Source organism: Myotis myotis, unplaced genomic scaffold (genome assembly GCF_014108235.1).
Source record: "Myotis myotis isolate mMyoMyo1 unplaced genomic scaffold, mMyoMyo1.p scaffold_m19_p_8, whole genome shotgun sequence".
NCBI classification, from domain to species: domain Eukaryota; kingdom Metazoa; phylum Chordata; class Mammalia; order Chiroptera; family Vespertilionidae; genus Myotis; species Myotis myotis.
Genome location: NW_023416390.1, coordinates 79,805,768 through 79,828,907, shown reverse-complemented (window position 1 = coordinate 79,828,907; position 23,140 = coordinate 79,805,768). Strand labels below are relative to the sequence as shown.

The 23,140-nt window shown below is 41.4% G+C and overlaps 1 protein-coding gene across 22 annotated transcripts in view; it reads left to right on the top strand.

The window, feature by feature from the left end:
- The first annotated feature begins 626 nt into the window (after positions 1–626).
- SLC35F5 (solute carrier family 35 member F5) overlaps positions 627–23,140 on the top strand; it is a 47,711-nt gene continuing 25,197 nt past the window's right edge. For 10 of the 22 annotated variants that reach the window (XR_004969224.1, XR_004969225.1, XR_004969228.1 and 7 more), the window contains exons 1-7: positions 630–935; positions 1,628–1,718; positions 1,851–1,992; positions 6,406–6,549; positions 9,429–9,491; positions 11,843–11,924; positions 13,842–14,032. Coding sequence is in view for 12 of the 22 variants with exons in the window: in XM_036319043.1 (XP_036174936.1) it covers positions 896–935; positions 1,628–1,718; positions 1,851–1,992; positions 6,406–6,549; positions 9,429–9,491; positions 11,843–11,924; positions 13,842–14,032 (753 nt within the window). In the remaining 10 variants the exon portion in view is untranslated. Of the gene's footprint in view, positions 936–973; positions 1,530–1,573; positions 1,719–1,827; positions 1,993–6,405; positions 6,550–9,428; positions 9,492–11,842; positions 11,925–13,841; positions 14,033–21,592; positions 21,607–23,140 lie in introns of those variants that run through there. The other 12 variants (XR_004969222.1, XR_004969220.1, XR_004969221.1 and 9 more) reach the window with 7 other exon arrangements.

Below are 23,140 nucleotides of genomic sequence, written 5' to 3'. Positions count from 1 at the left end.
ATGTAATCCTGATATATATATATGTAATCCTGATATATATATATATATATATATATATATATATATATATATCTATATACACATATCAGGATTACATATACATCAGGCACTATATATACATATGTGTACATATATATATATTTATATTTATCAGGATTATATATATATATCAGGCACTATCATTATGCCCACTTCTCAAATGAGGAAACTGAGGGCCAGGGAGGTGAAGCTGTACAGCCTCTAACTCCAACAGCTGGGACCCAGTTTACACACTAAAGGTTCCAGAAAGCAAAGATCCTCCCAAGCCACTTTGCTTTCAGGAATGTGAAGAGTTCCGGGCGGAACTTTGTAAAACAATTGACAGCTCTTGCCCTAGTCTGGGGTCAAGGAGCAGCTCGGCCACTCCCCCTGCCCTACGCTCCGCCCAGCCACGCCCGCCCGCTCCCCTCTCTCCTTCCACCGCGCCCCGCACCCCGTCTCCCTAACTCCGCTCCTCCTGGGCGGCCCGCGCCGGCAGCGCCCCGCTCAGCGCTGCGAATCACGTGGGACACACCCCCTAGTCCGCCACCGCCTCGCCGTGACGTAATCACGCGCCCACGCCGTGGGGCGGGGGGGGGGGCGGGGCCGCGAGGGACCGACCGGCTGGGGGTGGGGTCGGCACAGGGTCCAGCTCCCGGCTCCGCGGCCATCGCTGCCTGCGTGGTCCCCTCGCTTCGCCGCTCCGCGCCCTCCCGGGCCCCGTGGAGCTGGGCGGCGTCGGCAGCCTCGCTCGGAGGGCAGCGCGGCTTCAGGGGCTGGGCCTCCGGCCGGCGCAATGCCGGGCGCCGCGACCGCTCCGTGAGTCCGAGGCCGTGGCCGTGGCGCTGGGCGGCGGCAGGGCCGGGCCGGTCCGCTCATGGTGCCGCCACGACGCCTCCGCTGGGCAGGAAGGCCAGGTAGGCGGGCAGGGCCCCACGACTGCGCCCTGGGCGGCGGCCGAAGCGCCGTTAACGGTCTGCCGGGCGGCCCGACGGGGAGGCGGGCGGCGGGCGCGACTCCGGCCGCCGAGGCAGCTGCCCAAGCGCCGCCACCTCGGGACGTGGACGCTCCCCGGGAGGCGTCACTGCCCCACACTTGTGCCTCCGAAAAAGGAGGCGGGTTCCCCGCAACAGCTGTTTCCTCTCTGCTCCTGTGCGTTGCCATTTCGGTTTAAATGTCTAGATAGAGTGACGGGGTGGCGGAGGAGCCTTCCCCTTTACCACGTGAGCGCCTGGAAACGCGCCCCGGACTCACCACAAACGACTCCCTTTCGCCCGAACCCCGCTCGAGGTCGGGGGGCAGCGAAGCCGCGCAGAAGCCGCCCTGTCCCGGGGCGGGCTCCCCGCAGAGGGGGCGGGCTCGGTCGGTGCGGTTCACCGACGCCGTTTCCCGGGAGCGCCCGGCTGTGCGCTGTGCGCTGTGCGGAAGGTCGCCTTTTCATTTATTTTCTGTGCTCTGTGCCGTGTAATTCTCTGATGACAGTTTGAAGTCTGGGGAGGAGTGCCAGTCAGGTGGGCCGCACTTGGGCATTTCCTTTCTTTGCGTTCATTTTAAGGACGGGCACAGAAGGTGCGCTGACCCTGACTCTGAGCTCTTCGCCTCCCGTCAGGTGCGTTGAGTTCCTCGCCGCCGTTTAGACTCAGATCTGCCAGGTTTGCAGGCGCCGCTCTGGAGGACCTCGGCAAGGCCTGGAAGAGAAGGTAAGCCGAGCCCTTTAGTGACGGTGTGACGTCCAGACCGCAGACCGGAACACGTGTCCGATGTGTCTGCCCTACGAATTTTCTCGTTTTTTTTTTTTTTTTTTTAAAGAATCCTCTCTGTTTTCTAAACAGACTGCAAATGGTGTGTGTGTGTATCATGAACCGAATGAGCGCCCAGAGCAGTGGCTTCACGCAGCGCCGGCGAATGGCCCTGGGCATCGTCATTCTCCTCCTCGTGGATGTGATCTGGGTCGCATCCTCAGAACTCACTTCGGTACGTGGCGCTGGCCTTGGAACGATGCTCCATTGTAATGACGACATCCCTCTTCCTCTGTCGGATCTCTAGTCATTACTCTCTTCTCATGCTCACTGAAAGCAGCGTTTTGAATATGGTTGAATTATTTATGTTTTCTTTGATACTGAATTAGAGTGAAGTTGAAGCTGAAAGGATACTCTTTGTTGTTTCATACAAGTTTCTTGTGTCTTTTAGGGGTTGTTAGAAAGCGAGTATATGCATATTTTCTTAATATTTGAAGCTGTGTGTGTGTGTGTCTGTTTCTAAGTTCAGTTTATTTCTATGTAAATGCTATTTTTAGGGGAACAGCCATCTAGGATGCAAAACCATTTGTCACCATTTAGTAGAATGTAAGAATGCTTTTGGACAAATGAGTGGAAGTGATCAGAGTTATAATGTACAGCTCACTGTTGTGCACAGGCACGATTGTTGCATGTACCTTTATCTGCTGATTCAAACATTACTATAAAGTACAGTGATTGCCTTTAGTTAAATTTTTTAAAAATATATTTTTATTGATTTTAGAGAGGAAGGGAGAGGAAGAGATAGAAACATCACTGATGAGAGAGAATCATTGATTAGCGACCTCCTGCATGCCCCCTACTGGGGATGGAGCCTGCAACCTGGGCATGTGCCCTTGACTGGAATCCAAACCGGGACCCTTCAGTCCAATAGGCCGATGGATGCTCAATCCAGGAGGCAAACCAGCTATGGCTGTATTTTTTTTTTTTTTTTTTATTGATGACCTATTGGCAGTATCATGGTATTTTGAATTCACAAGCTAGTTTTTCTCTCTACTTGTGCAGTTACTTTATTCTATTTGATTAGTGATCCCTATAAAAAGACAAGCAATTTTATTTTCAGAAATTACTGTATTTAAACTTGCATGTTGCAATCACAAGGCTAATATACAAAAATAAACTAGCATTTATAAAATGGCCTGAAATGTCAGAAGAAGCCATTTGATACTACTGGTCATCTCACATCATAGCTAAGTAAATAGTTGCCATTGACATTGTATCTAATGAATAAATAAATTTTTAGTCTTTTTGGAATTAGGCTCTGGAGTAAAACAGGCCATTTATTTTTAATTCTTCTATACCCCTCACTCTTCTATAACCTTCTTTTTAGATTAATATTCTGTTTTAAATACAAAAAAAAATCTCTTTAATGTTGACAGAGAAATAAGCCTATCTTTAACACGTTAAGCGCCAGTCAATCACCAGTGACTGACACTATGCTTTCTGTCCAGAAGACAAAACAGTCTGGGGGGCGCTTAACCCAGCTGGGTGTTAAACTTTTATTTTAGTTTTAAGTAGTTTGGTTTCTTATTTATCAGGCAAGAAAATTTACAGCAAAAGAGCACCTGATTAAATTATAATTTAGCAATCCATATCTAAGCAAAGTAAAAAACAAACACAAAAAACTTGTCCCTATTTTTTTGTGTGTGTGTGTCCCTATTTTTTAAAAAGTAAAATCTGTTACTAAGAGGATATTTTATAATTTCATTATCCAAGAGCATATGTAATGTGTCTAATTCTTCAGTACAGATATGCTTATCAAACTTTTGAAATTAAAAATTATATATGTAAAAAAAAAAAATATCAGCCTGGCTGGTGTGACTCAGTTCAGTGGTTGAGCGTTGACCTATGAACCAGGAGGTCACGGTTCTATTCCCGGTCAGGACACATGCCTGGGTTGTGGCTCGAACCCCAGTGAGGGGCATGCAGAGAGCAGCTGATCAATGATTCTCTCTCATCGTTGATGTTTCTAACTCTCTCTCGTTCTCCCTTCCTCTCTGAAATCAATAAAAAAAATATTTTTTAAAAAGAAAATCAATCTTTTTATTATGGAAAACATCTAATATACACAGAGTAGAAAGAAGTATAATGAATTTTCATGTGCCCATCATTTACTTTTAACAACTGTCAAATTTTGCCGATCTTATTAACTTCTGATTTCATGTAAAAATTCTTTTATATTCATCTCAAACTGAAAATGACTTAATTTTTAAAAATATAATCACCATGCTATTAACATACCTAACAAAATTAACTACAGTTCCTTAAATATGGATATCCAGTCCATATTTAAATTTCTTTGGTTATGTCAAGGACATTTTTTTAGTTTAAGATCTAAACAAAAGATCACACATTTCATTTGTTATAATTCTTAAGTCATTTTTATTCTTTTGCTGTATTCCCCTATGCCCCTCCCTTTATCATGCCATTGATTTGTTGGAGAAACTGTATCATTTTTCCTGTAGGATGGATTACACTGTCAGTCTGTTTGGGGTGCTTTGGCAGAACCACCATAGGCTGTGTGGCTCAAGCAACAAACGTTTATTTCTCACAGTTATGGAGGCTCAAAAGACCATGGTCAAGATGCAGATTCTGCCTGGTGTGGAGCTGCTTCCTTGTTCTTGGTGGCAGTCTTCTCACTGTGTCCTCACAAGGCAGAGCTCTCTAGATTCTTTTTATGTGGAATTAATCTCATTCATCAGGGCTCTACCCACAGGCCCCACCTCCTAATATCACTATATTGGAGGTTAGTTAGGATTTTAACATGAATTTTGGGGGGACCCAAGCATTTAGTCCATAACACATTCTGGATTTGACTGATTGCGTCCTTGGGGTGTCATTTAACTTGCTCCTCTTTTTTATCCTATGTAATAAAATCCTAATATGCTAAATGTCTGACTGTTCGACTGTTCAACCAGTCGCTATGACGCACACTGTCCACCAGGGGGCAGAAACTCTGACCCGTAAGTTAGCTTGCTGCTGGAGTCCAGCCAATCGGGACTGGGCAAGACAGGCCGGACTTGTCCTGGAGCCCTCCTGCGGTCCCTCTCCAGCCCGGATCATGCATTGGTGGGGTCCCTTGGCCTGGCCCACGCCCTCTTGCAACCCAGGATCCCTCAGGGATGTCGGAGAGCTGGTTTCAGCTTGATCCCCGCAGGCCAGGCTGAGGGACCCCACCGGTGCACGAATCAATGCACTGGCCCTCTAGTTTCCTATAAAATGGTAGATAGATGTACAGTCTTGATTTGATTCAGTTTCAGTATTTAGGAAAAAATACCTTGGTAGTACTGGGCACTTCCTTGCATATCACAACATGAGGCACATAATGGCCACAAGTCTTACCATAGGTAATGCTAGTATGAGAACTATAAAGTTCCTTATCAACCTCTAAGTAATAGTTGAATATCCTTATGATTATTGCCCAGATAGGGTATTTCATTAGAAGTGGTAAAGTGGCGATTTTTCTAAGGGTCATTCCTTCTGCATTTATTAGCTGGAATTCTGTAAGGAAGACTTTTTCACAACTATTGTTTGGTTATCCTGAAACATGGTTTATAGAAAAAATGTTGGATAAATCTTGATTCTGTTCCTTTATCCATTTTAAAATAATGTTGCCTAGCAACTTCCAGTGGTAACTATTGAGGGTTTTTTGAGTATCTTTATACATTCATGGATTTTTGTATACTTGAAGCTTCAAACAGTTGTAGTTATTTCTTTTGACACTTAAAGTTTCCTATCTTTGACCACTAAGAGCCCCTTCCTGTTGTCTCTAATACCCTTTTAACATGATCCCTTTAATCTTTAACATCCTATCTGCTTTCTGGCACAAGATACCCCAGGCTCATCTGGTACATTTCCTGCCCTATACATGGATGTAGTCATTTCTTCAGTAACGCATGGTTCAGATCACTATCTGGATTCTAGAAGTGCCCATTCCTCCAGGGTTGCCATTTTTTCTGGGTCTTTCAGTGCAGATAACTAAAACTTTTTTTAGGAAAGGAAACATCATGAGTCCATACTGATATTTCCAGTTTAAACAAAGATTACATATTTTGTATAATTTCCTAATAACTTTAAATTTCATGCAGTTTTCTTCATACACCATTCCATTTCATTGCCTGTTACTTTGGGATAACTGTTCAGGCAGCGCAAGAATAGTTTCTTTTAGGAAACTTCCATAACCTTTAAAATGGCCTGTCTCCTTTGCTATTCCCATGGTACCCTCTATACCCCTGTCATGGTTTTTAGCACGTTATGATGTGTGCTCTCTTTTCAGGAAAGCCTGTCTTATTTTTCTTTAGCTTCTAGCATAAACACTATTGCATAGTAGGTTTTCAGTGAATGTTGAATAGAACTTGTTTTTGCCAAGTTGTTCATGCTTTGTTTGGGTATATTATCCTTTTTTTTTTTTTTCAAGGCAAATTCTATATAATATTCAGAAATGAATCTAAAACATTTTTATAATCCCTCTAGAGTTTTCTTTTCCAAATGAACTTTTAGAGTTAAAAATCATGTAATGGCTTTGTTTTATTGGAGATAAGTAATTAGGTTTAAAGTCATCTCATAGTTTATGTAACTTTTTTCTCTCTAGTATGTTTTTACTCAGTACAATAAACCATTCTTCAGCACCTTTGCAAAAACGTCGATGTTTGTTCTGTACCTTTTGGGCTTTATTATTTGGAAGCCATGGAGACAACAGTGTACAAGAGGATTTCGAGGAAAGCATGCTGCTTTTGTAAGTTTTCAATTTTAAATGTTTGTTGGAGACAGATATAGTTTTTCAAAGTTTAAAGATGTATTAGTTTCTTGAAGGACAGTCCAATTTTCAGTTGTTCAGTTAAGTGAGTGAACATAGCATATTATAAGAAAAACCTACTTTTGTCCAAAACTTTAAATGTATTCTTTTAATCACCTTCGTATCAGAATATCTTGTGAGAAATCAAAGGGATATAATCACCCTCTTTTCTTTATCTCATGACATCCTCTGAGTTGTTAAACATTTTTGAACTAGCCTAAATCATTTAATGTGGAGATGATGATGAAAGTAAGGAAGAAGAGTAATATCTGGATCTCTGATCTTTTGTAGACTGGATGATTATCATCTAATTGGTTATACCATTGATTGTAAAAGCAAAATTATTCAAGGTTTATTTGTTAAAATGAAAATAGCATATTTCAGGGCATGTTTCAGATGTTTGGCTCATCAAATTATGTTCTTTCAGTGCTGATTCATAGAAATAGAAACTGAAGTTTTGAGAATGAAGAATATAACACTCTCAAATTTTTTTATTCTCTTCCCTTTTCTTTTTAAAATTGTGGTAAAATATAACATCAAATTTATCATTTTAACCTTTTTTTAAAATATATTTTATTGATTTTTTTACAGAGAGGAAGGGAGAGGGATAGAGAGTGAGAAACATCGATGAGAGAGAAACATCAATCAGCTGCCTCCTGCACACTCCCTACTGGAGATGTGCCCACAACCAAGGTACATGCCCTTGACCGGAATCGAACCTGGGACCCTTGAGTCTGCAGGCTGACGCTCTTTCCACTGAGACAAACTGGTTAGGGCTTAACCATTTTTTTCTTTTTCCCTTTTTTGTGGGAGATTATATATATATATATATATATATATATATATATAAAACAAAAGTTCCTATTTGAAACATTTTTATTTTATTTTTAAAATATATTTTTATTGATTTCAGAGAGGAAGGGAGAGGGAGAGAGACATAGAAACATCAGTGATGAGAAAGAATCATTGATTGGCTGCCTCCTGCATGCCCCTTACTGGTGATCGAGCCCGCAGTCTGGGCATGTGTCCGTTACTGGAATTGAGCCTGAGACCCTTCAGTTTGCAGGCTGACGCTGTATACACTGAGCCAAACCAGCTAGGGCAATTTGAAACATTTTAAAAAGTATATAGTTCAGTGGCAGTAAGTATTTTGCTGTGCAAACATCACCACTATCCACTCCAGAACTTTTTCATTATTCCAAACAGAAACACTGCCTATTAAACAACTCCCATGTCCCTCCTCCTTTCCTTCCCTGGTTAGTACTGTTTTACTTTCTGTCTCTGTCACTCCTATTCTTTTGTCTGCTATTTTTTTGTGTAGGTTAAAATACTATTATATCTTGTCTTATCTAATGAGTACATTCTTGAGAAATACAGTCATTTGATTTTTATCAGGGGCTTTTCAGTAACTTTTTGAGGTAAAGCCTGGAAGTATACACTTATATGTGCACAAAAATTTAACTTTTATGAAAAAAAGTGTGTGCATATATATTATTTTTAAGAGGAATATATAGACATTATAGAAACGTATATATATTATAGTATTACATGTAGGGATGTTATATGTATATGAATACATGTACCTTATCAAAAATTTAGAAAATATAGTCAAAAAATAATAAATTCTACCATTCAAGGAATAATTCTACCATTCAAGGAATGAATTCTACCATTCATTGACAGTATTTTGGCATATATCCTGCAGTTTTTTTTTCATGTGTGCATTTGTTTCATTTTTCACAAAAGTGAAATTTACTGTTATGTCCTGTTTTATAACTTGTTATCATGAACAACTTTCTATGTAATTTCGTATTACTAGAACATTCTTTAATATTAAAGATTTTTTGAATGTAGTAGTGATAAATATTCATTGTTGAAGACAAATTATAGTAACAAGAAGAACAAGAATAATTTATCCACAATCTCACCATTCTAAGGCCACTATAAATATTTGATATTTTCTATAGCTATATATTTATGTAATAATACTTAAAATTATTTATAGCAGAAATAAGTTTAGTCTTATAGTTATACCTAACTTATATCTCTGTTAGCAGTATATGAGATTGAATCCTTACCAAAACCCTAACATTTGCCAACTTGATTAAGTGATCAGTGGCATCTTGTTTAGTATGCATGGTATGGGTTACTCTTTCATATGTTTGTTGCACAATAGAATTCTTTTATCAGTTGTCTATATATCTTGTCCATTTTTCTACATTGACTTTTTCTTATTGATATACAAGCATTCTTAATAGCATGGGCTTTGTATTTGAATCTTGTTCTGTCACTGCTGATTGTTTGACCTTGGGCAAGTTATTTAACCTCTAGCGACTAAGCAAGGATAATGATAGGATAGCTGTGGGTATGAATAAAAGCCTGCTTATACACCACTAGCACCGTGCTTCTCAGAACGTGGTCCAGCCGCTGAGATCCATTTAGGGAATTCTTGATTAATACTGTTATCATGATAATACGAAGATGTTATTTGTCTTTTTGACTAACCACTCACTTTCCTTTCCCTGCTAATCTGAAATATTATAATAGTATTGTGAAAGGAGCATACGTTTTGGAGTTAGACTAACTTGGGTTTAATCCTAACTCTTGTTACTTAGATAAAATCTCTCAGTCTCAGTTTCTTTAAAATGAAGGTAATACCAACCTTGCATGGTTGAATACTGACCATTAGCTGCTATTATTGTTAATAATAGTTATATTATTATAGATCTACTCTGGTTTTTCTATTCTTTTAAGCTGTGACTGACACTAGTCCTACTTTATCACAAGTTTAATTGAATTTTTTGTCCTGTTATCTGTAGTTTGCAGATGCTGAAGGTTATTTTGCTGCTTGCACAACAGATACAACTATGAATAGCTCTTTGGTAAGTGCTTCTTTTTTTGTCAGGAATGGAGCAGAGGGAGGTGAACCGTAGTGGGAAGGACTGAATAGCTTTGAACACCAAAGCTACATTAGAATATATATAAATATTAGGTGTCCTCCATGATTATTTTAGCTTGGTACTCTCTTTCTTTAGGGACACCCGGAGCCAAAAAATAAGCAATTCAACTACTACAGGGGAGAGATGGGGAGGGAAATAGTTAAGAAGTGAAAATAGTGATGGGCAGCCCTTTGTTTCTTAAAAGCTTTGTCACTTCGTGTTTATTATTATACTAGAGGCCCAGTGCATGAAATTCGTGCACTTGGGGGGCGGGGGCCCAGTCCGGGAGCCCTTGGGGGATGTCCGACTGATGGCTTAGGCCTGCTTCCGGTGGGGAGCAGGGGGCAGCTCCTGTGTTGAGCGTTTGCCCCCTGGTGGTCAGTGTGCATCAATTATATAGGATTATTATCACTTAGAAACACATGTATTTGCTTGACACTGAGAATTTTTAAGGAAATTTTTCATTAGTCCCATAAATTTTTTAAGAGTGCTTAATCTGTATTAAGCACTTGTTTTTTACTCTGGAAATATAGTTTACATTCTAGTAGTGAGAGCATAAGTTTGGAAAGGAGAAGGAGACAGATAATAAGCAGATAAAGTAATGCATTTACTTATATTAGGCATTTATAATCTCATTGGAGAGATAATATATTAAAATATTTATTTAGACCATCAGTAAAACATTTTTTAATGTATTGTTCAAAATGTGGCATTTTGTCTGAGAAGAATTTTAAAGTTGCTCTAAAATTTAATACAAATTTATATGCATTAGCTTGGTTTTTTGTTTGTCTGGCTTCTAGAACTACATTTGTATTCAGGGTAGGTTACAAGGTGCTGTGAAAAGTTTTTGAAGCTTAGGGAAAATGTCATCTCATTTGCCTGGGATCATAAGCATCAACAAAGTATTATCAGTTGTCTCTTTCAGTGTAGAAAGCAGAGCTAAGATGGCAGCCTACTCTTCTAACTACTCTTCTACTAATTTTTTTAAAAATATATTTTATTGATTTTTTTTTTTACAGAGAGGAAGGGAGAGGGATAGAGAGTTAGAAACATCGATGAGAGAGAAACATCAATCAGGTGCCTCCTGCACACCTTCTACTGGGATGTGCCCACAACCAAGGTACATGTCCTTGACCGGAATTGAACCTGGGACCTTTCAGTCTGCAGGCTGATGCTCTATCCACTGAGCCAAACCGGTTAGGGCTCTTCTCCTAATTTTTGCTATTATCTTTAAGATGGATATGTCAAATCATTCTAGGCCAAATGCTGTAATGAAAAGTTCAATGTAACAAGAGACTACATCTATTTCCAGATTCTATAGTCTCTTCATTTACTGAATAATTTTTATTGGTGGAGTTCTATACCAGGAGTTAAAAGAGAAATCAAAGATATAAAACACAATTTTATGTTAATTTAAGAAACAGCTTGGTTGGAGAATTGTTTTTTAAATATGGATTATCTGAACAATTTTTGCAAAAACAGTTGAATTTGAAACGACTTAAAAATATCGATCTTTAGAACATGTTAGACAAACCTGGCTTAATTCTGTTGTCTACCCCTGGGTTATTATATCTCAGCTTCTAGAAAAGTTATTTAAAATACCATTTTATAAGGTAGTTTCAAGGGCTGATGAGAAATGTATGTTGAACTGCTCTGGACTTGGTACCTGGTACATAGCAAGAACTGGTAAGTTGTAGCTTTTTTTTTTTTCGTATCTATTAATGCTAAAAAAGTTTTCAGGAATTTTTGGTTTTACTTGAATCTTAAGTAATAAGAGAAAACAACTTGGCAAATATATATACATATTATATAGTTGATTATCTGTTCACTGTCTGCCTTCCCCTTTGGACTATATGATCACTGAGGACACTTCGTTCACTCTTATATTCTCAGGAAGTAGGACAGCACCTGACATAGTGGGACTCAACATGTATTTATTAAAATAATGACTGAAAAGGAATGGGAGGTAATCTGTTAATTGAGAGATGGGTCTGCTTTTATGACATTTAAATGTTAAGTATTATAAGATACCAATGCGGTATTATTACACTTACAAACTTGAAACTGTCATTACAAACTTACAAACTTTTCTGTCATTGTACCTATGTGCATCGTTTGAGTTTCTCCTTTAAGTCTTGAAAATGCATTTTGGGTAAATTATGCTGTAAAAACATGGTGGTGAACAGCCATGTTTTGAGTGGTATCTGTGCCTACAAACCGTCCACTTAAATTTTACCACTATATCAGCTATTACATATTTGTTTATGTTTGTTTCTGTTTCTGGTATGTTCCAGAGTGAACCTCTGTATGTTCCTGTGAAATTTCATGATCTTCCCAGTGAAAAACCTGAGAACACAAATATTGATACTGAAAAAAGTAAGCAAAACTTAGAATTTCATATCTTAGATATGGGTGGAAATCTTAGCTTCATTCAAGCCATCCCAAAACTTAGTGATTTTTGAGATCACTTGACAGTTGTCTGTTCAGGTGGTATTGGCTTCACCGCCTGTAGTCTTCCAGAAGTATGACTGGAGTTTTTATTAATTCAACTGGAAATAATCTCCAAATACCAGAAGTCTCTGTGCTTTATATATATACTTCTTTTCTTAATGAACAATATTCTCGTCAACCATGCCATCAAAAAAACTTGATAGCCAGTTATAGGAATTTTGCTGGTTCTGTGAATTTAGTAAAGAATGCCAGCTTCAACATAAGGCACAGTATTTATCCATAATGTTCTTTTGCAACGAATGGCCCTATAGAGGAATATTCTGAGTTCTTGAATGGAAACTAATTCTCATAAATTGATTATCTATGAGGGAAAATCCAAAGTTTTACTATAAATGCTAAAATAATAATCTAATCTAATAAAAGAGAAACATGCAAATTGACTGTACCTCTGCTATGCCCAAGCCATGCCCACCAGCCAATCAGAAGACTGTATGCAAATTAACCCAACCAAGATGGCGGCCGGCAGCCACAGAGCTGGAGCAGGCAGGAGGCTTGGTTGCCCCGGATATGGAGGAAGCCAAGCTTCCCGTCTGCTCTGGCCGGCTGTGGCCTCCATTCAAGGCAACAAAGTTTCAATTATAGAAGATAAATAAATTTCAGATACCTGCTTCCAACCAGCCTCCCCTGGGAGCTTGGATGGCTGGGGGGTGTGGCCAGACTGCAAACAGCCATCAGCCCCTCACCCAGGCTGGCCAGGCACCCCAGCAGGACCCCCCCACCCTGAAGGGAGCGTGGCCAGCCTGAAAACGGCCCTCAGCACCTACCCAGGCTGGCCAGGCATCCCAGTGGGGACCCCCACCTTGAAGAGGCTGTGGCCAGCCTGCAAACAGCCATCAGCCACTCACCCAGGCTGGCCAAGCACCCCAGCAGGACGCCCCTCCCTGAAAGGGGTGTGGCCAGCCTGAAAACGGCCCTCAGCCCCTCACCCAGGCTGGCCAAACACTCCAGCGGGGTCCCCCACCCTGATCCGGGACACCCTTCAGGGCAAACCAGCCGGCCCCCACCCATGCACCAGGCCTCTATCCTTTATAATAATAGAAGGGTAATATGCAAATTGACCCTAACAGCAGAACAACTGGGAATGACTGGTCACTATGACACACACTGACCACCAGGGGGCTCAATGCAGGAGCTGCCCCCCTGGTGGTCAGTGCGCTCCCACAGGGGGAGCTCTCCTCAGCCACAAGCCAGGCTGATGGCTGCCAGTACAGCAGTGGTGGTGGGAGCCTCTCCCGCCTCCTCAGCAGCGCTAAGGATGTCCAACTGCAGCTTAGGCCTGCTCCCCGCTGGCAAGTGGACATCCCTTGAGGGCTCCCAGGCTGCCAGAGGGATGTCTGACTGCCAGCTTAGGCCCAATCCCCTGGGGAGTGGGCCTAAGCTAGCAGGTGGTCATCCCCCGAGGGTTCCCAGACTGCAAGAGGGCACAGGCCGGGCTGAGGGACCCCCCCCCCGAGTGCACAAATTTTTGTGCACCAGGCCTCTAATCATACTATAATCCTGAACTAGGCAGTTGTGTATATATACAGTTGTAGAAATCTTGTTTGAATATTGGTCGTACCTTAAACCTTTAAAACATTTTTATAGATGTAAACGTTTTTTTCTGTTTACTTTTTTGAATGAGCAAAGCTGCCTCAGGTGATGATATAAATGGTTTTTCTTTGACTGTTCAAGTCTGGTCATAGATGGATTAAATAATATGCTTTTATTAGTAAATTAAAATGTGACTTTTGTTGGATGTGAGGAGAAACGTTTAATGATTTGTACTATACTTTTTCTTTTAAGCTCCCAAAAAGTCTCGTGTAAGGTTCAGTAATATCATGGAGATTCGACAGCTTCCATCAAGCCATGCATTGGAAGCTAAGTTGTCTCGCATGTCATATCCTACTGTGAAAGAACAAGAATCCATACTCAAAACTGTGGGGAAACTTACTGCAACTCAAGTAGCAAAAATTAGCTTTTTTTTTTGCTTTGTGGTATGTCTTCTCTTTATTATACTTTTATTATATGTTTGGACCTTGAATTTTAAGACAGTATACACACCAACTATACTATTGAAGTGTAAAATTTTTAGGTTGCTTAATCATGGCTTTAAACTCTGCTGTCTAGCATCACTGGGGAATTAAAGTATTGAACTTAAATGCTTGTCACACCTCAAAGAATTTAATACTTTAACACTACAACTACTCATATATTCAGAATTGCCATTGCCTCATGGTCAGAATAATGAATAGAGTTAATTTACACTATGCTATGTATATGGACTAGTAAATATCCAGCTAAGAGTTCACTGTATACATTGATCTCTTCAAATAGGGGTTTAACAAGTTTATATTAAATTCATGTAAATATGGTCAAATTTATTGGGATGACATCTATATATATAAAAGCCTAAGTGACCCTTATGACTGAATGACAGAACGATCAGTCAACCAGTTGCTATGACATGCCCTGACCACCATGGGGCAGATGCTCAACACAGGAGCTGCTCTCTGGTGGTCAGTGCGCTCCCACAGCCAACCTCCTGTGGCGGACCAACCTCCTGCGATCCCTCCCTCCCAGCTGGCTGGCCCCGATCGCCCCTATAGGGACTGGGCAAGATGACCCCGATCAGCCCCAATTGCCGGCCAGGCCGAGGGACCCCACCTGTGCATGAATTCGTGCACCGGGCCTCTAGTTGGTTAATAAGATCATAGAGGTTTCAAGTGTACATTTCTATGATACATGACCTGTATATTGCATTGTGTGCCCACCACCCACAGTCAAATCGTGTTCTGTCACCAATACTTGTTATTATCTGTCTTGTTGATAGTAACCATTCTAAAAGGTGTAAGGTAGTATCTTATTGTAGTTTTGGTTTGCATTTCCCCAATAGCTAGTGAAGTTGAACATCTTTTCATATATCTTCTGGACTTTGTATGTCGTCTTGGGAGAGGTGTCTGTTCACGTCTTCTGCTCATTTTTTTTATTGGATTGTTTGGTGTTGAGTTGTATGAGTGCTTTATATATGTATTTTGGATATCAATCCCTTGTCGGAGCTGCTGTTTGCAAATATCACCTCCCATTTGGTTGGTTGCATTTTGTTTTGTTGGAAGTTTCTATTCCTGTGCAGAAGCTTTTGCCCTTCCCTTGCCTTTGGGGTCAGATTTATAAAATGTTCTCTAAGATGCCGAGACCGGTTTGGCTCAGTGGATGGAGCGTCGGCCTGCGGACTGAAGGGTCCCGGGTTCGATTCCGGTCGGGGGCATGTACCTGGGTTGCGGGCATATCCCCAGTGGGGGATGTGCAGGAGGCGGCTGGTCGATGTTTCTCTCTCATCGATGTTTCTAACTCTCTATCTCTCTCTCCCTTCCTCTCTGTAAAAAATCAATAAAATATATTTAAAAAAAAAAAATGTTCTCTAAGATTTGGGTCCTTAAGTTTAGTACCTATGTTTTCGTCTATGCAATTTATTGTTTCAAGTCTTATATTTAGGTCTTTGATTCATTTTGAACTAATTTTTGTACGTAGGGACAAACTAATCTAGTTTCAGTTTTTGTATGTGGCTTTCCAATTTTCCCAGCACCATTTATTGAAGAGGCTTTGATTTCTCCATTGTGTGATTTGGCTCCTTTTTCAAAAATTATTTGCCTATATACATGTGGTTTTATTTCTGGGCTCTCAATTCTGTTCTACTGGTCTGTGTGTTGTTTTTCTGCCAATACCATGTTGTTTTGATTATTGTAGCTCTCTAGTATAATGTGAAGTCAGTATGATAGGTCTGGCCTCAGTCTTTGTTCTCAGGATTGCTTTGTCTATTAGGTCTTTTGTGGTTCCATATAAGTCTGATGATTTTTTGTTCTATTTCTTTAAAAAATGATATTGGGGCCCAACTGGTGTCGCTTGGTAGTTGAGTGTTGACCTATGAACCAGGAGGTCACAGTTCAATTCCTGGTCAGGGCACGTGCCCAGGTTGTGGTCTCAATCCCCAGTGGGGGGTGTACAGGAGGCAGCCAACCAGTAATTCTCTCGCATCATTGATGTTTCTATTTCTCTCTCCATCTCCCTTCCTCTCTGAAATCAATAAAAATATATTTTTTAAAAATGACACTGGGTCCCTGGCCCATGTGCACAGTGGTTAGAGAATCAGCCCATGCACCAAAGGGTTGCGGGTTCGATTCCCAGTCAAGGACATGTACCTGGGTTGCAGATTTGATCCTTGGTTGGGGTGTGTGCAGGAGGCAACCAATCAGTGTGTCTCTCTCACATCAATGTTTCTCTCTTTCTCTCTCTCCTTTCCTCCCTCCCTTCCACTCTCTCTAAAAACCAATGAAGAAAATATCTTCGGGTGAGGATTCACAACAACAAAAAAGACATTGGGATTTTGATGAGGATTGCATTAAATCTGTATATTGCTTTGAGTAATATGGCTATTTTAACTATGTTATTCTTCCAATCCTTGAACATGGAATATCTTTCCATTTCATTATGTAGTTTTCAATTTCTTTTAATAATGTTTTATATTTTCAGTATATAAGTTCTTCACATCCTTTGTTAAATTTATTCCTAGATATTTTATTCTTTTTGTTGCAATTGCAAAAGGAATATTTTTGTTTCATTTCTTTTTCTGAAGTTTCATTGTTAGTATATAGGAAAGCAGTAGATTTTTGTTCATTGATTTTGTATCCTACAACTTTACTGTATTTGTTTATTGTTTCTAATAGTTTTTATGGTGGAGTATTTAGGCTTTTCAATATACAGAATTGTGTCATCTACAAAGAGTGACACTTTAACTTCTTCATTCCCAATTTGGACGCCTTTTATTTCTTTTGCCTGATTGCTCTGGCAAAGACTTTCAGAAATCTACACTAATAAAAGAGAAAAATGGTAATTGGCGTACGACGCTACCCTTTTCATTGGCTAATCAGGGCTATATGCAAATTAACCGCCAACTAAGATTGGCAGTTAACTGCCAACAAGATGGCGGTTAATTTGCATATGTAGGCACAATGCAGGGAGGCGAAAGGGAAAGCAGGAAGAAGCCCCCTGCCACTGACAGTGATCGGAAACCCAGGGGGGAGCTAAGAGCTGGGGGGCAGGGCAAAGGCCCTGCCCCCCAGCCATGATCAGAGAATCAGGCGCCTTTTCCGCCCTGGCCAGTGATAGCAGGAAGTAGGGGTGGAGCCAGCGATGGGAGCTGGGCAAGGTCGAAGCTGGCAGTCCCGGGAGCTAGGGGTCCCTTGCCTGGGCCTAAAGCGAAGCCCACGATCGCGGGGCCGCTGCAGCTGCGGGTCCCCGCTGCCTGGGCCGGACGCCTCAGCCAGAGGCGTCCTGCAGGGGCGGGCGGAGCCCCCGCGATCACGGCGCCCTCCGCTGCCACTGCAGGTCCCCGCTGCCTGGGCCGGACGCCTAGGCCAGAGGCGTTAGGCCTGGGCAGGGGCGGAGCCTGCAACCGTGGGGAGCTGGGGGTCCCCTGCCCAGGCCTGACACCTCTGCCGGAGGCCTCAGGCCTGGTCAAGGGGCTGATCCGGTGATTGGTGATCGGAGGGTGATGAGGGTCAACTCCTCTGGCCGAGGCATCAGGCCTGGGTGGGGGGCAGAGCCGGGGATTGGGGGGATATGATGGTCCCCTTGCCCAGGCCTGAAGCCTGGGTCAGAGGCATCAGGCTTGGGCGGGGGGTGGAGCAAGCGATCAGAGGGAGATGGGGGTCCCCTGCCCAGGCATGATTCCTGGGCCAGAGGCCTCAGGCCTGGGCGGGGGCCAGAGCCAGTGATCAGGGGGAGATGGGGGTCCCCTGTCCAAGCCTGACACCTCTGTCACAGGCGTCAGGCCTGGGCAAGGGGCCGATACTGTGATTGGAGGGTGATGGGGGTTAACGCCTGAGGGCTCCCAGTATGTGAGAGGGGGCAGGCTGGGCTGAGGGACACTCCCCCCACCCCCCACACACACTCAGTGCACGAATTTCGTGCACTGGGCCCCTAGTATATATATAAAAGGCTAATATGCTAAGTGTCTGTCCGACTGGTAGCTATGACGCGCACTGACTACAAGGGGGCAGACACTCAACGCAGGAGTTGTTGAGCTGCAGTGACTTGGCAGCGGTGGTTCTTGGGTGACATACTCAGAAACCAGAGAGGAGGGAGCCCAATTCCTCATGGGGCTGCACAATTCCACCTTCAGCCGTGGGTTATGTTGTTTCTGGGGTACTGTTGGTACCCCATCTGGTTTACTGCAGACTTGTGTTTGTGAATGACAGCAACTTTGCAGAGTGCCCTCTCGCACTCTGGGACCCCTTGGTTGAATGTTGGAGAGCCAGTTTCAGCCCGATCCCCACAGGCCAGGCTAAGGGACCCCACCTGCTGGAGGAACCCCTGCTCACTCCGCAGATGCCCTTCGAGCCATGGCGCCACCCCAGGTGCAGCCAGCCAGGGAGGGACTACAGGAGGTTGGCTCCAGGGCGTGTCCGCCCATCTCGCCCAGTCCCACCCCGCCAGCCACCTTCTTATCAATTTCCTTTCATTGTGCACAAATCTGTACACGGGGTCACTAGTGTTGAATAAGAGTGGTGTGAGTGAACACCCTTGTCTTTTTTTCTGATTTTAGAGGAAAAACATTCAGTTTTTCATCATTGAGTATGATATTGGCTTAGGGTTTGTGATACATGGCCTTTATTATGTTGAGCTACTTTCCTTCTATACCCATTTTATTGAGTGTTGTATCTTATCAAATGAATAAATGAATGTTGTATCTTATCAAATGCTTTTTCTGCATCTATTGATACGATCATACGGTTTTTATTCTTTGTTTTGTTAAGTTGGAGTATTACATTGATTGATTTGTGTATGTTGAACCATCCTTGTGTCTGTGGAATGAACCCCATTTGATCGCAATACATTATTTTTTTAATGTACTGTTGTATTCCTTTTGTTAGTGTTTTGTTTAGGATTTTTGCCTCAGTATTCATCAGAGATTTTGGTCTGTAGTGTTCTTTTTTTGTTATCCATGCCAGGTTTTGGTTCAGGGTTATGTTGGCTTTATAAAATATGTTAGGAAGTATTGCCTTTTTTCAATTTCTTGGAAGAGTTTGAGAAGGCTAGGGTCTTTGAATGTCTGATAGAATTCACTAGTGAAGCCATTCGATCCTGCACTTTGATTTTGTAGGAGGTTTTTGATGGTTGTTCCAATTTCCTCACTGTTGATCAGTCTATTTAGATTTTCCAATTCTTCTTGATTCAGTCTAGGAAGGTTATATATTTCTAGGAACTTATCCATTGCTTCCGAGTTACTGAATTTGGTGGCACATAGTCTTTTATAGTATTCTAGTGTGTTCCTTTGTATATTTGTGATATCTGTGGTAACTTCTTTTTCATTTTTGAATTTGTTTATATGAGTTCTCTTTTTTTCTTAGTGAACAGGGTCAGGGTCTTGTTAATATTAATAATATTTTTTTAAAGAATCAGCTCTTTGTTGTATTAATTTTTCATATAGTCTTTTGTTCTCTATTTCATTCAATTCTCCAATTTTTATTTCTTTTCTTCTACTGACTTTGGGTTGTTTTGTTCTTTTTCTAGTTCTTTAAGATATAATTTAGGTTGTTTACTTGGGATTTCTTATTTTTTTGAGATAGGCATGTAATGATATAAACTTCCCTCTTATTACTGCTTTTGTATCCTAGAAGTTTTGATATGTTGTATTGTTATTCTCATTTGTCTCTATATATCTTCTGAGCTCACCTTTTATTTATTTTTAATAGTGACCCAATCATTTTATTTTAAAATGACCCAATCACTTTTAGTAGTATGTTGTTTAATTTCCACATATTTGTGGGGGTTTTTACATTTTTTGCAGTTGATTTTTTTTTTTAATCTTCACTTAAGGATATGTTTTTACTGACTTTAGAGAGAAAGGAAGGGAGAGAGAAAAATATCTATCGCATCCCAACCAGGGATCAAACCCACAACTTAGTTATGTGTCCAGACTGAGAATCAAACCTGCAACCCTTCGGTGTATTGGACGATGCTTCAACCAACTGAGCCACCCCAGAAAGGGCTGCAGTTGATTTCTAATGTCAAAGCATTGTGGTCAGAGAATATGCTTAGTATGTTATCTGTCTTGAATTTGTTGAGGTTAGTTTTGTGACCCAACATATGGTCTATCCTTGAGGATGTTCTATGTGCACTGGAGAAAAATGTATAATCTGATGTTCTGGGATGAGAGGTTCTGTAAATGTCAATTATGTCCATTTGGTCTAATGTGTCATTTAAGTCTGATATGTCTTTCTTGATTTTCTGTTTGGATGTTCTACCTAGAGCTGTCAATGGAATGTTAAGGTTCCCATCCATGATTATGTTTTTGTCTGTTTCTCTTTAGTTCTGTTAGTAGTTGCTTTATATATTTTGGTGCTCCCTGATTGGGTTCATATGTAGTAAGAAGTGTTATGTTCTCTTGATGTACTATCTCCTTTATCATATAAAATGTCCATCTTTGTATCTTATTTATTATCTTGAAATCTGTTTTTGTCAGATATAAGTGTGGCTATACCTGCTCTTCTGTGGATGCTGTTTGCTTGGAGAATCATTTTCCACCTTTTTACTTTGAGTCTAACTTTGTCTTTGCAACTTGGATATGTCTCCTGAAGGTACCATGTGGTTGGGTTTTACTTTGTGATCCAATCTGCTACTCAGTATCTCTTTTTGGTGAATTCAGTCCATTTAAATTTAGGGTAATTATTGATGTACTAGTGGCCTGGTGCACGGATTTGTGCACATTGAAAGGGAAATAATTAGAAGGAATATTTTAATATTGCTATTTGCCCTTTCTCTCTCAGCGCCTGGGAGCGGGAGCTGGGCAGTGGCCCCGTCCCCCCCACCGCTTCTGGTCGCAATAGATAGGGCAATCAGGCCCCTGCTCATACCTGCCTTGTCCTGGTGTCACCTGCTCACCTACTCCACCATCCCGCCGCAGTCCCGCTCTTGTCGGGGCCTGTTGGGGCCAGCAGCACCTCCACTGCTGCCCGCTGCCAGTGCTGACACCTGCCATGTTCTGTGCCTCCCCCTGGTGGTCAGCACACATCATACCGAGTGGTCAAACTCCCCATCTCCTAGTGACTAGGACCTAGTCGAACTCCCGGTTGAACCATTACCCAAGGGGATAATTTGCATATTAGGCTTTTATTATATAGGATGAGGATCCCCTATAGCCATTTTATCTTTTGTTTTCTGGTAGCTCTGTGCCCCCATTGATTCTTTTTCTTTGTGCTTCTGTCTATTCTTTTTGTTTGGTGGTATTCCATACTTCTTTCCTCTTTTTTTAAGCTTTAGGTCTCAGTTTTTGTGTGTGTTGTGTGTGTGGTTATCATTAGGTTTATGAAAAGGAAAATTTCATATATACAGTAGCTTTTTTCCTTAAATGCATCTGATCTCCATCCTTCTTTGCAAATTCAGATCTTTCACTGCTGCCCTTTTATGTTTTTGTTGTCCCAGAATATCCCTGTATATGCTGCAAGTTTGTTGGTGCTCTTACTCATAGTTTTGTGACTTTTTGTTCTTTGTTTCAGGTAGAATAAGACACGTGAGTATTTCCTGCAATGCAGGTCTTCTGGTGATAAATTTTCTTAACTTCTGTATGTCTGAAGAAGTCTTTATTTCTCCTTTATAGCTAAAGGATAACTTTGTTGGATATATTATTTTTGGTTGGTAATTTCTTTCTTTTAGTAGTTTGAATTTTGATTCCACTTTCTTCTAGCTTACAGTTTCTGCTGACAAGTCCAATGATAACCTAATGGGCTTTCCTTTATAGGTTACTTTCTTACTTTCCCTGGCTGCCTTGAGAATTCTTTCATTGTCATTAATTCTTGACAATTTTAATACAATGTATCTTGGAGAAAAGAAAGCCTTTTTGGATTGAGCTAATAGGTGTTCGGTTTGCTTCTTGGATTGGAGGATCTAGTTCTTTTCGTACGTTTGGGAAGTTCTCATCAACTACTTGTTAGAATCGCCTCTCTATTCTTTTCTCCCTCTCTTCTTCTTGTGGTATATCTGTTCTCATATTGTTCTTTCTGATGGAATCAGAGAGTTCTAATAGAGTTCTTTCATTTTTTTTTATGCTCAAATCTCTTCTTCCCTCTGCATTATTTCTGGATTTCTATCTTCAATATCACTAATCCTTTCCTCCAGCTGCTGTTTCCTATGCTCGCTAGTTCATCCTCAGTCTCTTTTATCCAGTTCTCTATCTCCAGAATTTGTTTGGTTCTTTTCAACAGTTTCAGTCTCTTTAGTAAAGTACTGCTTTGTTCGTTGATTTGTTTTCTGAGCTCATTAAATTGCCTGTCTGTATTTTCTTGAATCTTGCTTTATTTACTTATTTATTTATATTACTTTTAAAATATTTTTATTGATTTCAGAGAGGCAGGGAGAGGGGGAGAGAGATAGAAACATCAATGATGAGAGAGAATCACCGATCGGCCGCCTCCTGCACACCCCCCACTGGGGATCGAGCCTGCAACCTGAATTGAACCCAGGACCCTTCAGTCCACAGTCTGATGCTCCATCCACTGAGCTAAACTCTGTTGAGTTTTCTCAGAACTGCCATTTAGAGTTCTTGAATGTCTGTTGTTTAGATCACATATTTCCATGTTTTTAAGTTTGTTTTCTGGATATTTTTTATCTTTCTGAGCTGCCTCGCTACCTTGGTTATTCATGGTATTTGATGGATTCCTTCTCTGTCTATGCGTCAGTGTATGAGTGGCATTTATCTAGACGGTTAATATGAAGAGATCTTTATGTTATTTTGCAGTAGGCAGTAGGCAGTGATGAATCAGAAGCTTTTTAGCTCTCTTGCACTTCTCTGGCTATTCTCTGGTCCCTGAGTATGTGGTTTCCTTCCCTGTGATAGTGTTTCCAGGTCCCAGTGGACCAACCCCACAGGGGAATGTGGTATACAATGGGGCTCCAAATCCGTGAAATCCCAATGCTGTCCCCCACAGTCAGACGCTGCTGTCAATGTAGCAATGATGTGTGGGAGTTAGGGTGGGCTGGGGTAACCTGGCTGGCTTCTTTGTTGTTTTGTCCTCCAGGTAATAGCATCCTTGTACCTCCATGTGCCC